Source organism: Taudactylus pleione, unplaced genomic scaffold (assembly GCF_031769625.1).
Source record: "Taudactylus pleione unplaced genomic scaffold, aTauple2 ptg000522l, whole genome shotgun sequence".
Taxonomy (NCBI): Eukaryota; Metazoa; Chordata; class Amphibia; order Anura; family Myobatrachidae; genus Taudactylus; species Taudactylus pleione.
This window is the reverse complement of record NW_028284924.1, coordinates 1-14,688: the sequence shown is the minus strand read 5'-3', so window position 1 is coordinate 14,688 and position 14,688 is coordinate 1. Positions and strand designations below refer to the sequence as shown.

At 49.0% G+C, this 14,688-nt stretch overlaps 1 protein-coding gene across 1 annotated transcript in view; it reads left to right on the top strand.

Moving 5' to 3' along the window:
- The window catches only part of LOC148501260 (cullin-9-like), a gene marked incomplete at its 3' end in the record, with an annotated part of 86,636 nt that extends 75,009 nt beyond the window's left edge, over nt 1-11,627 (top strand). Inside the window, exons 27-35 of the mRNA XM_088450690.1 lie at nt 6,877-7,022; nt 8,432-8,543; nt 8,725-8,924; nt 9,126-9,376; nt 10,040-10,394; nt 10,597-10,737; nt 10,955-11,119; nt 11,231-11,394; nt 11,534-11,627. Of these exons, the coding sequence (XP_088306816.1) occupies nt 6,877-7,022; nt 8,432-8,543; nt 8,725-8,924; nt 9,126-9,376; nt 10,040-10,394; nt 10,597-10,737; nt 10,955-11,119; nt 11,231-11,394; nt 11,534-11,627 (1,628 nt within the window). The remainder of the gene's footprint in view (nt 1-6,876; nt 7,023-8,431; nt 8,544-8,724; nt 8,925-9,125; nt 9,377-10,039; nt 10,395-10,596; nt 10,738-10,954; nt 11,120-11,230; nt 11,395-11,533) is intronic.
- Nucleotides 11,628-14,688: the final 3,061 nt, after the last annotated feature.

The following is a 14,688-nucleotide window of genomic DNA, read 5'->3' as shown; positions in this document are numbered from 1 at the left end:
TTGGTAGTCGCTTTATTTTATTTTGTAATTATTGCGTATCCTATCCTATAGCCTATGCAGTGTGCCCAAGATGGCCGCCTCACCTGGTACCTTTGTGGGCAGGATGTATAATCCTTGGAACACAAAATGGCTGTCTGAGCTCTGCATTATGTTCATGGTTTCTGTATTTTCTGCAAATCTAAACCTCTGTATTATGTTCATGGTTTCAGGTGCCTTGGGTCCTATTGGAGAAAAGCACTATATAAATAAAACTGTTCATATTATTATAAAACCGTACCTTGGAAAACTATGGATTGGTGTCTGCTTCTGTTATGGCCACTTGGTTAATCATCTCCCCATGGAGAGTATAGTTGTCCCTGATGTATTGCAGCAACGATCAATACCAACTATTGGCAGGGTCAAACCTTGCCAATCACTTCTCTGAAGCTGCAGACAATTGCTTGCTCCATCTAGGTTATTGACACATCCTAGTGTTTGGTAATTTTTTCTATAGCAGATGTTTCTATATTTAGGACTAGTCCAGTTCCAGCTTTTTTCCTATGGGTTATCATGACTCCTGGTCCTGACTCCGAATATTGAAGGAACAGACACCTTAGTTACTGAACTGTGTTAAAGAAAATAATCATTGCAAAGTCCCCATTTCTACTTCAGGGTCCATAGGGTCCACAGGGTGACTTTGGGGTATAGCTGGATCCTGGATCCTCGGGCACCACGGAGTTAAAGCTTTTAGCTGCACTTGGGTCCAACCTCCCCTATACCCCGCCCCTGAGCCACAGGCACCTCAGTTTAAGATGGTGCCCGGCCAGAGTCGGGTCACCCTGCGGGGTGCAGCCCCCTAAAGCTTTTTATTTAACTTAGTTTAATTTCCTTTTTTTACTATGAGTTTTTCTCTAGAGCAGCAGCGATGGGCTGTCTGTACAGACGCCCACGCTGCCGCTCCTTCTCCCTGCTGGCGCCGCGACGCCAGCACTGAACTGGGGATCGCGGCGGGGGAAGTCAGAGTCTGTACTAGCCGGACTCTGGCTTCCCCCGGGACTTCTGTCGGAGACGCCGGGGAGATCAAGGTAAGCCGCGCACCGCTGATTAGCGGCGGTGCGCGGGTTCCTTTTTAAAAATGCAGTCCCATGCCCCCGGTTCTAGGGGACAGACTGGGGGCGCTAGCGGTGGCAGCGGGCCCCCCCTCCAGCGGAGGCATACCCCGCCAGACCACTAGACCACCAGGGTTAATATCGTGGCAAGCTTGATGCCGGCAACCCGGGGGTTAAATATGCTAGCCAGGGGAGGAAGCCTTCCCTGTCTAGCGGCTCCTCCCCTCAGCTCAGCGCGCCTTTCAGCACGGAGTCTGGCGTCGCTGAGCTGCAGTTACTCAGCCACTCCTCCTCTGAGGTCTCCAGCGGCCATTTTCTTCAAGTGGCAGCGCAGATCTTCAGGGAGCACGCTGACCGGTCCCCCTGTGTACCTCTCCCCCGACAAGGACAGTGTACACAGCACTATAGCCCTCCCAGACACTGAATCTGGGAGGTTGATTGTAGTGCAAAGGTGCAGTGAGTATATCTTCCTGCATGGTATGTGACTTTTGCTAGTGCTGCCTGTCTGTTTCTTTTTTCTACTTACTGTCAGCCTATACCTATCCCTTTCCTTCTCCTACAAGCCCTACAGGTGTGCGGGGGAAGGGCGTTTCTACTGACCTCACTTATATAGATCACGTATTTGTGAGGTCCGTCACATACAGTTCTGTGCTACACGGTGCCATATTGTGGGCTGTTGTCCAGCACACGGGTGAGTGCGCAAGTTTTCTTCCAACGTCATGTCTGAGGAGGAGATTGAGCACTCCGGGGCTCCGGTATTGTTCTCCTGCAGGCGCTGTTCTGCAGGAGTGGATAGGGAGGATTTGTCACGGGACGGCCTGTGCGGATGGTGCCAGGCGCTCCCTGGTATGTCTAAACCTCCCATGTCGCAGGAGCCACCTTGGGCGATGTTTTCCCAGGTGCTGGTGTCCATCGCGGACCGTCTGTCGGTCCCGACTGCCGCCCCTACTAGGGCGTTGCCCCAGCCTGCCATCCCCCATTCCCTGGGTGTCCCACAATTATTGCAGACTCCCCCGGGGTCTCAGCCTGTTGGTCCCTATGCGGGGTTGCCAATGTATATTCAGTCCACCCCTGTGGCGCAGCAGGCTGTGATGCCGTTTCAGGCTCCTGTGGCAGCTCCTCCACCCTGGGTGGATGCGCTTTCCCACACTGTCCAAGATTTGGCGGCAGCATCTTCGGCTTTTCAGTCGATGTTGCGCAGTGACGTGCCCTCCAGGGCGTCTAAACGCTCAGTCATGGCGCAGGCTGCGCATCTTTCGGATTCTGAGGGGTCCTCGGATGATGGTGAGGTGCAGGATGACTCAGGCTCAGATGCCTCAGTCCAGGAGGTAAACACTAAGTCTTCCATCAATGTGCGGGCTCTGGTTAGGGGACATTCTTCTGATTGAGGATGAGGCACCCGCTCCTAAGTCGAGGTATCCTAGTTTTAAAAAAGCTAAGGTTACTTCTGCAGCGTTCCCCTTGTCTGATCAGTTGACTGATCACATGGCGGTGGCCTGGCAGACGCCCAGTAAGCGATTCCTGCCACAGAAACGCTTGGCGTCCAATTATCCATTCCCGGAAGAGCATTGTAAGAAATGGGAAACTCCGCCTGCAGTCGATTCACATGTAACACGCCTCATGAGGAGTGCTACTTTGCCATTGCCGTCTATATCCTCGTTGAAGGATCCTACGGACAGGAAGGTGGAGACTTGTCTAAAGTCTATTTATTCTCTCTCAGGGGCTGTAGCCCGGCCGTCCATGGCCATCTCCTGGGTGGCCAAGGCCATTGAGGGGTGGGCCAACGCCTTGGAGGACACGTTTACGGATGAAGCTCCGGACGTCCAGAGGGCGTTGTTAGGACAGATGAGAGAGGAACCGCCTCCTACATTGGAGAAGCATCTTTGGATGCTAGCCTGTTGACCTCTAGGGTTTCGGCGGCAGCAGTGTCTGCTCGTAGATCCTTGTGGTTGCGGTCTTGGAGAGCAGACGCGGATTCAAAGAAAGGCTTGGAGGCCTTACCTTTTAATGGAGAATTACTATTTGGTCCGGACCTGGACAAAATAGTAGATACCCTGGCAAAATCCAAGTCAGCCTTCCTCCCTTCAGCTACTACACCTGCTAAGGTCCGGAGCTCGGCCTTTCGTTCCTTTCGGGTTCAGGGCAAGGCAAAGGGTCAGTCCTTCCCGAGGCAGTCCGCACCCAAGACCGCCTCAAAGCCAAAGAAGCAAGCTTGGAGTGCTAGGCGCCCTTCTTCCAAGTAAGAAGATAAGCCTTCTGCGTGATGGGACGGGCCTCCCTCTGGGGGACCCCAGAGTGGGAGGCCGACTTCTTCAATTCGCCCAGTGCTGGCACAATACCACCACGGATGCCTGGGTGCGAGAAGTGGTCTCCCAGGGGTACGCCCTGTCTTTTCGGCACAGGCCGCCTCGCCAGTTTTTTTGCACAAGTCCTTCTCAGGACAAAACCAAGGCCTTGCAGGTTCAGGAAGCCATAGAGGCCTTGCTGACGGCGGGGGTCATTATACCCGTACCACAGTCTCAACGTGGGATGGGGTATTACTCTACGCTCTTTCTGGTGCAGAAACCCAATGGCTCTCATCGCCCCATCCTCAATTTGAAGTCCCTGAACAGGTTTCCCAGGGTTCCAAAATTCAGGATGGAAACTTTGCGTTCCATCATTCTGGCGATGGAACCGGGGGATTATATGGTCTCCCTGGATATCCAGGACGCCTACCTCCATGTGCCTATAGCAACATCGCACCAACGGTTTCTGCGGTTTGCTATTCTCCACAACCACTACCAATTCAGGGCTCTACCCTTTGGTCTCTCCACGGCACCAAGGGTATTTACCAAGGTGATGGCGGTCATGGCGGCTCACCTTCGGAGCCAGGGGATACGGTTGCTACCGTATCTAGACGACCTCCTCTTGCTGGCGAGCTCCCCGGAGGTACTGATCCAGCATCTCCACCTGACGGTCGCTTGTCTACAGGCGCACGGCTGGTTGATCAACTGGAAGAAGTCCTCCCTCATCCCATCACAGCGGATGTTTCATTTGGGGGCCCTGCTGGACTCTCGTCAGCAACGGATTTTTCTGACTCCAGAGAAGGTCTCCTCCTTACAGCTGCGGATTCATGGCTGTCTGAGCAGTGGCAGAGTGTCGGTGCACTCAGCGATGAGAGTTTTGGGGTCCATGGTGTCGGCATTCGACATGGTGGAGTTTGCCCAGTTCCATTCCAGGCCCCTGCAGGGGCTGATTCTTTCGGAATGGAACGGATTGCCACACAGGATCCGCTCTCAGATGCTGGTGTTGTCCTCGGAGGTGCGTCTGTCCCTAGCCTGGTGGCTGCAGACAGCTCATCTCCTAGAGGGGCGCCCCTTTTGGATCCCGGAATGGGTTCTGCTCACGACAGATGCCAGTTTCCGGGGTTGGGGGTCGGTGACAGGCTCCTTGTCACTTCAGGGTCGTTGGTCGGCGGAGGAAGCGATTCTTCCCATCAACATCCTGGAACTGAGGGCAGTATACAGAGCCCTGCAGTCGTCCGGCACCGCTCTTCACGGAAGGGCCGTTCAGGTGCAATCAGACAACGCCACCACGGTGGTGTACATCAGTCACCAGGGAGGGACTCGCAGTCGAGCTGCGATGTCGGAGGTGTCCCGCGTCCTGGCTTGGGCGGAGCGCTATCTTCCAGCTCTCTCTGCAGTTTTCATCCCAGGAGTCCTCAATTGGGAGGCAGGCTTCCACAGCCGTTACGACGTGCATCCCGGGGAATGGTCGCTTCATCCAGAGGTATTCCAACTACTCGTGGACAAGTGGGGGCTGCCAGAGCTGGACCTGATGGCGTCCCGTCACAATCTGCCCGTGTACGGGTCAAGGACAAGGGACGCAGGCGCAAGTCTGATAGACACGCTGTCGGTGAGATGGCTGTTTCAACTGGCTTACTTGTTCCCTCCGATATCTCTGCTGCCTCGGGTCCTGCGCAAGTTCAAACAGGACGGAGGCACACTGATCCTGGTGGCTCCAGCGTGGCCCAGAAGGCTGTGGTACTCCGATCTGCGGAGCTTGTCCATCGACGCTCCGTACCTCCTACCTCAACGGCGGGACCTGTTGTCTCAGGGGCCCTGTCTTCACCCGGATCTGGGTCGACTATCTTTGACGGCGTGGCTCTTGAGACAGCCGTCCTGAGGTCTCGGGGCTTTTCTAGCTCCGTTATTACCACCATGCTGAGGGCGCGCAAGCCTGCTTCCGCGAGGATCTATCACAGAGTGTGGCACACTTACTTTCAGTGGTGCGAGGCCAGAAAATATGATCCCCGGGTGTTCCGGGTTTCGCGTATTCTGGCTTTCCTTCAGTCGGGTTAGGATTTAGGATTACGTCTTTCCTCACTGAAGGTGCACGTGTCTGCTCTGTCGGTGTGGTTCCAGCGCAGGATCGCTGCTATGCCGGACGTACACACCTTTTTCCAGGGAGTTTTAAGAATCCAGCCTCCCTTTGTGCCACCTGTGGCCCCGTGGGATTTGGCGGTGGTTCTTCGGGCCTTACAGGGTCTGCCTTTTGAGCCCTTGGAGTCAGTGGAGCTCAAGTGGCTAACTTTTAAAACTGTTTTCCTCTTGGCAATTGCTTCTGCCAGGAGGGTTTCAGATTTGGGGGCGCTTTCTTGTCGTCCCCCTTTTCTGATTTTCCATCAGGACAGAGCGGTGCTTCGCACTCGTCCTGATTTCCTGCCTAAGGTGGTTTCCAGGTTCCACATTGATCAGGAAATTGTTGTACCAGCCTTTCAGTCGCCTGATCTTTCGGCTGGGGAGACTTCCTTAGACGTTGTCCGTGCTCTCCAGGTTTATGTGGACCGGACTAGTTCTGTGAGGAAGTCGAATTCTTTGTTTATCCTCTTTGGTTTTCACAAGAGGGGTTGGCCTGCCAACAAACAGACTCTAGCCCGTTGGCTTCGTTCTGTTATTATTGAGGCTTATATGCAGGAGGGTTTACCTGTTCCAGCCTCTGTTAAGGCTCATTCCACTCGGTCTGTGGGCCCTTCTTGGGCTGCTAGCCGTGGCGCCTCTGCTGTTCAGCTATGTAAGGCGGCCACCTGGTCTTCCATTCAGACTTTTTTGAGGTTCTATGCGTTTGACACCTTTGCCTCTCAGGATGCATCCTTTGGGCGCCGGGTTCTCCTATCAGCACAGGAGCGTCCCCGCCCTTAGTTGGACTGCTTTGGGACATCCCCAAGGTCACCCTGTGGACCACTATGGACCCTGAAGTAGAAAACACGAGATATGGTAAGAACTTACCTTTGTTATCTCTGTTTCTACGAAGTCCATAGGGTCCACAGGGCCCCCGACCTGACACACCTGGCTTCATATGGGCTCTGTGACTGGTCACCGGTTTTCCGTCTCCCTTTTCTGTGAGTATGGTTCTTGTGTGTTCCAGTCTTCCTTCTCTCTGTTTTGTCTCCTCCTCCGGCCTGGGCTGCTTACCAACTGAGGTGCCTGTGGCTCGGGGGCGGGATATAGGGGAGGTTGGACCCAAGTGCATCCTGGGAGCAGCTAAAAGCTTTAACTCCGTGGTGCCCGAGGATCTAGGATCCAGCTATACCCCAAGGTCACCCTGTGGACCCTATGGACTTCGTAGAAACAGAGATAACAAAGGAAGTTCTTACCATATCTCTTGTTTTATTCCATCCATAGCTGTGGCTGATTTGTATTATTATTCTGTGACAGACCATTTAAGTTTTACTATTTTGTAATGTTGAAGTCTCTATGCACACCCATTAGGAAATGTCTTCATTTAGCATGTTCTGTTGACTCCTCAGGTCAGTCTGTCCGTGGCTCCAGTCTCGCTCCGTCTCGGCAGCTGCAGTGGACATGGTTGGGAAATGCGGAGGTACAATACGGAGACCTGACCCTTCGTGTCTCCACCCTTCAGATGTTTGTTTTGCTGTTATTTAACCACCAGGAGGTGAGATACAATTGGCAGCACTGCTAAAAAATTGCTATTCTTATGAAAGACTGTGTGTGGAGTATGGGAGGAGAGCGGACTCAGTGGTGGTGGACAGGAGGACTAGCACAGTGGCAGGAAATGGACGCATATAGTCCAACAGTAAGGAAGACTGGAGTATATGGTCATGTACAGTGGTGAGGACAGGAATGTATGATATGGCAAATAGAGTGCGAGGAGGAGGATACAGTCCGGTACAGTAAGGTGGGCAGGAGAATACAGTCTGGCACAGCAGTGGTAGACGGGAAGTTACAGTGTCGTACAACAGTGGTGGATGACTTCTACAGTAGGTTGGGCAGGAGTGTACAGTCTGGTAGAGTGGTGAAGAGAGAGGACAATATGGACTGGCACAATGGTGGACAGGAAGATGCATTCTGGTACAGTGGATTGGCTGGGAGGATACAGTCTGGTACAGTGGTGGTAGACTGGATGATATTGTCTGGCACAATGGTGGACAGGAGGATAAGGACTGGTACAGTAGTGGTAGACTGGATGATATGGTCTGGCATAATGGTGGACGGGAGGATAAGGACTGGTACAGTGGTGGTAGACTGGATGATATGGTCTGGCACAATGGTGAACGGGAGGATAAGGACTGGTACAGTGGTGGTAGACTGGATGATATGGCCTGGCACAATGGTGAACGGGAGGATAAGGACCGGTACAGTGGTGGTAGACCGGATGATATGGTCTGGCACAATGGTGGACGGGAGGATAAGGACTGGTACAGTGGTGGTAGACTGGATGATATGGTCTGGCACAATGGTGGATGGGAGGATAAGGACTGGTACAGTGGTGGTAGACTGGATGATATGGTCTGGCACAATGGTGAACGGAAGGATAAGGACTGGTACAGTGGTGGTAGACTGGATGATATGGTCTGGCACAATGGTGGACAGGAGGATAAGGACTGGTACAGTGGTAGGGGAAGGGAGCTTTGTGAAATGCTGGCTCTGAGCACAGAACACCGGTGGGGGATGGGAGGATATTGTTTGATTCAGTGTTGGGGAAAGGGAGGGTTCAGTCTGGCACAATTAGGTGGATTGGAGGATACAGTCTAGTACAGTATTTGTGGTTGCTAGGGTATGATCTGGCTCCCCTGGGTCTGATGGGATTATATAAACAGGGGTCTTCAACCTTTGGCCCTCCAGCTACTGTGGAACTACACATCCCAGCATGCCCTGCCACCATTTTGATATAACAGCATGTTAAAACTGTGGCAGGGCATCCTGGGATCTGTAGTTCAACAGCAGCTGGAGGTCCAAAGGTTGAAGACCCATTTTTTAATAGGACATGTTGAGGATGGGTGCAATACTACATTTCTCCTGTATGTGGTAGCTTTAAGACTGGTGCACTTTGCTTGTTTCTAGGAAGTTTTGGAAGAGGCAATTATTCAATCCACTGGATTAGCAGAGACCCTCGTGAGCCACGCACTTGCACCTCTAACTGCCAAGGGGAGTATCCTGGCACACAAGAAGAAAGGTATTATATGTCTGTCCAGTCTGCCCCCTGTCACTTCTGTGCTATCAATCTATAACACCTTTTCCTTCCTCTTTGTTCCCTTCCCTTACTGTCTTCTCCATGTCTGCTCCTGTCTTCTCCATGTCTGCTCCTGTCTTCTCAATGTCTGCTTTTGTCCATTGAATGTCTTGCCTTTTTGAAGGGCTCCTGTGTTTGAATGAAGAGAAGTTAATAGAACAAGGTCCTGGGAAGGTTTTACAGCTACTTCCCAGACAGACATACCTGAACGTTGAGGAAGATGAAGGGTGGACATTAGAAAAGAAAAGGAACATTATCCTCTGTCTAATAACACAGATCATGAAGGAGGAGAACGAGCTACATATGGACAATCTGGTGTTCCGGGTAAGCCTGGTGTTCTCTTCATGCTGTGACTTTATAACCATGTCTCATGTTGACAGGCCAATAGAATAGCTATAGTGATAATGGAAATATTGGCGCTTGAATCTGTATTTTGGTGACATATTTGTTGACACGGACTTCAGAGGCTCCATTTATTATCACACTGTACTAGCGTTATAAACCACTATATGCTTTGTTCTCCAGGTTATTGAATCCTGTCATAAATCAGAGTTTGGAAAGAGCCTCAAGTTTCTGAACTTCAGTTGTAGCCACACAGACGTCCTGTCCTGCATTATGTACCTCATCAGTCAGGGCTATGCCCGTCGCAGCGAGGATAGCCCCCATATTCTCGAATACCTGTCAAAGGACCCCTCCACACCACACAAGGGCAAAGCCCACATCAGCTTCCAGAGTTCCAGCAAGAAGAAGCAGGACATGGTCACCAAATCTTCCAGGTACCATTTAAGGTTTTTCTTGAATTTTAGTATTGAGTATTCGCAGATGTAGTTAGAATAATGGAAGTCAGAATGTAGAGGGAGGGTTTGATATGAGGGTTTGTTTCACAGCACTGTAATAATCCAGAGCATAGGTATCTGCCATGTTGAAACATATTGATTAGTGTTGTAATCTTCTAGCATTGCATTTGTAATTCCTAAAACTGGGTACACACTTGTGCGAGTGCATTGGTTGGGTGCGTATACCCAATATGTCTGAATGACATTGTTCATAGATATACCAAGTCGTCCCTGCAGCACAGCCGATGCCGATTATAGCTTGAAGATATATCAGTGCATCTGGCTCTTTTTGTACAGGCGACCCACTGGCTGCCCATATACTGGCATACCAATTGGATGGGCAAATTTAAATGCCTGTCCAATTGTGATGTCAGGTCAGAGATTTGGAGTGGCCGTATAGTAAGTGTGTATAGCTTGCCAATCGGCCTCTCGGATGTCAGATTGTTCTACTGACCAATCCCGTTGTCCTAGTGTGTACCAGGCATTACCTTGTGCTTTATGTGTCCCCTCCCCCATCGGGAGTTTCATGACATCCAGTTTAAGGAGAGAGGACAGGAGGACGTTATTATATTATATATTGTAATGCTTAGTCCACTGTTTCAGCTCTGGAGGAATGGTTGAGCAGGTGGTTTTGGAGTCTGTTCTACTCCCCATGGGACGCACTCTGAGCCAAGAGGAAGTGTGGGCAATGATGTGTCATATGGTTAGCCAAGTATCAGATACACTAAGTGTTACCCAGGATACCGCCCAGCATCTTCTCATCCACTGCAAGTGGAACATGGACTTGCTGCTGCAGAAGTACACAGATGACCCAGAGGTTCTACTAATCGCATCCGGGTTGGAGGTTCAGGCTCCACTCCACCCTGAGAGCCCCCAGCCCGCATGTCCTGTGTGCATGAGTCCGCTGAGTCCGTCCGACAACCCCCCATCTCTGTGCTGTAAACACTGCTGCTGTAAGGTGAGACACCTGTTATGTTCCATTCCATTTTATGTTCTATCCCACCAGTTTAAAAAGAGTGACTGCAGTGGGCAAATGAGAGGGGGGATTCCTTGTGCATCTATGGTTTCTTCTGTATGGCCTGTTATCTTAGGTGGCTCATCTGTGCAGTATGCGTACAAGGAACTCTGACATACATTAATAGCGTCCTTAATGTCTGCAGAATTGCTGGAATGAATATCTAACCACCCGGATTGAGCAGAACCTTGTGCTGACCTGCACTTGTCCCACCACAGACTGTCTGGCACAGCCTACCTCTGACTTCATCCGTAAGATCATATCCTCCAAAGAGGTCATTGAGAAGGTACGGCAGAGATGGACGTTGGATGTCATGGAAGCTTTTTCCAGTTTGTCCAGTGTTGCTGTAGTCTTTTTTTTTTTTTTCTTTTTCTCCTCTCTCTCTCTGATTACCCAGGTCCTTCTCTACTCTGTATGTAAAACATTTCCTTTGCTCTCCTGCCTGTAGGGTAATACATCCTGAGGCAGATCTCGTGTGACTTTTTGTTTCTTGCCTCCTGTAGTATGAGAAATCTCTTCTGCGTGGGTTTGTTGAGAGTTGCTCTAACCTGACCTGGTGCACAAACCCTCAAGGCTGCGACCGCATCCTGTGCAAAGAAGGATTGGGTAGTGGGGCAGCCTGTGCCAAGTGCTCCTGGCTGTCTTGCTTCAACTGCAGTTTTCCTGAAGTGAGTCTTCTCCTCTGATGGTTCCAAGTTCTGACAGTCTGTTGTAAAGCCAGAATCAGAGTATAATTGTCTTTTTTTTTTCTTAACTTTCTTCCATCCTAATTGTATCAGGCTCATTACCCAGCCAGCTGCAGTCACATGTCCCAGTGGATGGATGACGGCGGATTCTACGAGGGTATGACGATTGAAGCTCAGAGCAAGCACTTGACGAAGCTCATATCTAAGCACTGTCCCAGCTGTCAGGCTCCGATTGAGAAAAATGAGGGCTGTCTGCAGTAAGTGACGTAATGATGGGGATTTGATCCCTAACCTTCAGCGTAAACCTGCAGCCGCACTCCCACAACTTTCAGAATATAACCCAGTACTGTTTCAACCTTTCTCTGATCTGATCGCTGGTCTATTTCCCTACTACAGTATGACTTGTGCCAAATGTAACCATGGATTTTGCTGGCGATGCCTCAAACCCTGGAAGCCCACCCATAAAGATTATTACAACTGTTCTGCCATGGTGAGTGTGACAGAGTCTGGATCCATCATTAAAGCTTGGGGGATGTATTCAAAATTTAGACACGCGTAAACATAGTTAAAAATGGTCGACCCCAAAATGATGACTTTTCAAAATGTCAAAATGTCGACAGGGTCATAAGTTTGACAACTAAAAATTTCAACAATGACAAAATAAATGTTGACCCGGCTAAAAATAATTATAATAAGTAATGGTGACTGGTAAACAGTGAGCCTGTTATATGAGACCTATTGCAGTGACCCTACATATGGTAATTGCAATGAAATTCGTGAAATAATAGTATACAGTCTGTATGCGAAGATTCCAAGTTTCATTGCAAATAGAACATGAAGGGTAGTATCATATAGATAGTGTCCCATTGAGAGATACTGTGTGGAACCACACATACCAAAATGCCTTACCGCAGATAAGCTGTTAAAGCCTGCTAAAACTGTTGCAGGGCATGCTGACCTGTGTAGTTCCACAGCAACTGGACTGCTACAGTTTGCCTACTGAGGGAAAAGCACCGCGCAGGCGCAAACAGTTATCGTGGCATATTAGCCATACAGTCACATGTCTCCATATGTCACATAATAGAAGTCATTGTCACCATAAATATAGACAGCCAAAATGTTGACATTGACAATATAGGTCACTGCACGTTAGTGTAACCTGCAGTCAAAATATAGTCCGGTGTACATGCTTTGCTTGTCATTTATGTAGTGCAACTAAGCAGAGAATTAGCGCTACCGTGCTTGTCATTTATTTAGCGATCTTACGAAGGGGATTAGCGGCTGCGGCAATTGATGTATAGTGCGGCACATAACGGACAGGCCAGCATGCCCGGCAACAGTTTCAGTAGGCTCTAACAGCACATCTGTGCCAGGGCATGCTGGCATGTGTGGTTCCATAGCAGCTCTCACTGGGATAATATCTTTATGATAACACTGTGTATATTATGTTTGCAGTGAAACTGTTGGTATCCTAGCATACAGACTGCATATGCTAATTGCAATCAGACTGTATGCTATTATTCCACGCATTTCATTGCAAATAGCATATGAAGGGTAGTATCATCTGAGTTGCTAATTGCAATCAGTCTGACATGACAGGCTCACTGTTGAAAGGTCACCATTGGTTATAATTTTAGCTCTGTCGACATGGTTGTCGATTTTTAACTGTCTACATTTTGGTTGTCGACTTTGATTTGTCTACATTTTAACTGTCAGCATTTTGACCCTGCCGATATTTCAACCTGTCTACATATTAATTGTCTATATTATCTCCTTGTCTACATTATGTCCCTGTCAATATTTTAACTGTCTACATATTGATTGTTGACCTATAGTCCATGTCGACATTTTGTCTGTCTAAACAATATACCCAACCCCATGCTTGGATTTAATACTCTGTTTGCTTTATTTTCATCTGTTAAATTTAGTCACAAATTATAATTTATTAATATTGTAAAAATATAAATCCAGCATCTGAAGATGCCTTTGAAAAGTGCCCTAGGTCTAAATATAGATAACAAACATGCCTTCTAATCGTGCAATGCCGTGGCGTGACTCTGTAGCGCCAAGCGTCTTTTCGTGCAACTTTTTACCTCCAAATGCGTCTTATTCATACAATGATGTGAATAGCTGGCACAAGCAGCTTCTGCTGTTTAAAATAATATGCATGTCTGTGTTCTCTTTGCATCTGCATGCGAAACGCTACGTTAGTGTTACAGCCGCTGACACTAATTTTAATCACTGTAATCATATCATTTTAATCAGCAGAAGCTGCTTGTGCCAGCTATTCGCAATAAGACGCATTTGAAGGTAAAAAGTCGCACAAAAAGAGCCAGTGTCGGATCCCGACACTCTAATGGATCCCCTGGGCTATCCAATTAGCCCCAAAGTCCGCCCGACGCCTCCACTTATTGGTGCTTTTATTTTGGCACCTGATGTGTCCCGAAAAAGAAAATGTACAGTATGCAGTTTTTTTTACAGCCTCGATGGCGAAAACACATAGGTCCCTAAGCTTATCATGGATCCTATGTATTTTCGGGTGAAATATCCTGTTATTTCGTCAAAAATAATAGGATAGAGGGGGAAAAAACATTGTCGAAAAATGGAGATAATCAGCAAAAAAACCCTGTTTTTCGCAGATCGCGGCTAATTGGATACCCCCCTTGGGGTTGCTTCCTTTTTAGTTTGGTTTCTCGTCCGTAGTCGTTCAGAGAGCCTGCTGAAGGAATGAAAAGCAGCAAATCTGCTCAGTGTTGTTTCTGCAGCATTTTAGAAACTATGGCCCGTATTCAACTTGAGGCGAAAAGCCGGAATTGGCGAAAAAGCTTCGCCGAGGACATGATTTCGCCAGGCGGAAAAGTATCACCGTATTCAATTTGAAAGACTTTCCACCTAGCCGGAAAGTCATTGCAATGTAATAGGCGGAAAAAAGTGCAGAATTGGGGTTTTGGGGTGCAACATTGCGGGAACCCCCGTGCAGCCTTCAGACAGTCCCTCAAAGGTAGACTGCGTCAAAAAAATTCGAAAAAACCCTTAAGAACACCCCAAAAAATCACTTTCAAGTTCGGGGACAAAGTTAAAAACTAGCGAACTAGACTGCAGGGGGGTCCCCAAGTATGCCCCAGGTGTTTTTTTCATTGCAGGTGTTTGCGGCAGGTGGATTTTTCAAGTTTTTTTTTAAACTTAACTTTAGCAACTTTAAAATATGCTGTCCCCCATTTTCAAGTACCCCAAATTTGCTGAGATAAGTTATTGAATACTATTCTGCACCACTTATACAAAAACGCTCTTTAGCAACTATTGAGCCCGTGTAAAAACACCAAATACCTTCAGCAATCCAAATCGGGGGTAACCATAGCTAACCCCCATGTCAGAGCATCTTTTGGGGGGTGTCAGGCTGATTTCCCCAAATCTGACAGTACTTTCTGTTTGTTTAAGTTTCACCGGAATCCCATTTTCACATACTTTCAAATCGAATACGGGGATACGCGGGCAGGTGCGCGATACTTTTCCGCCTGCAAAACAGGCAAAGTAGGCGAAAAGTCCGGGAG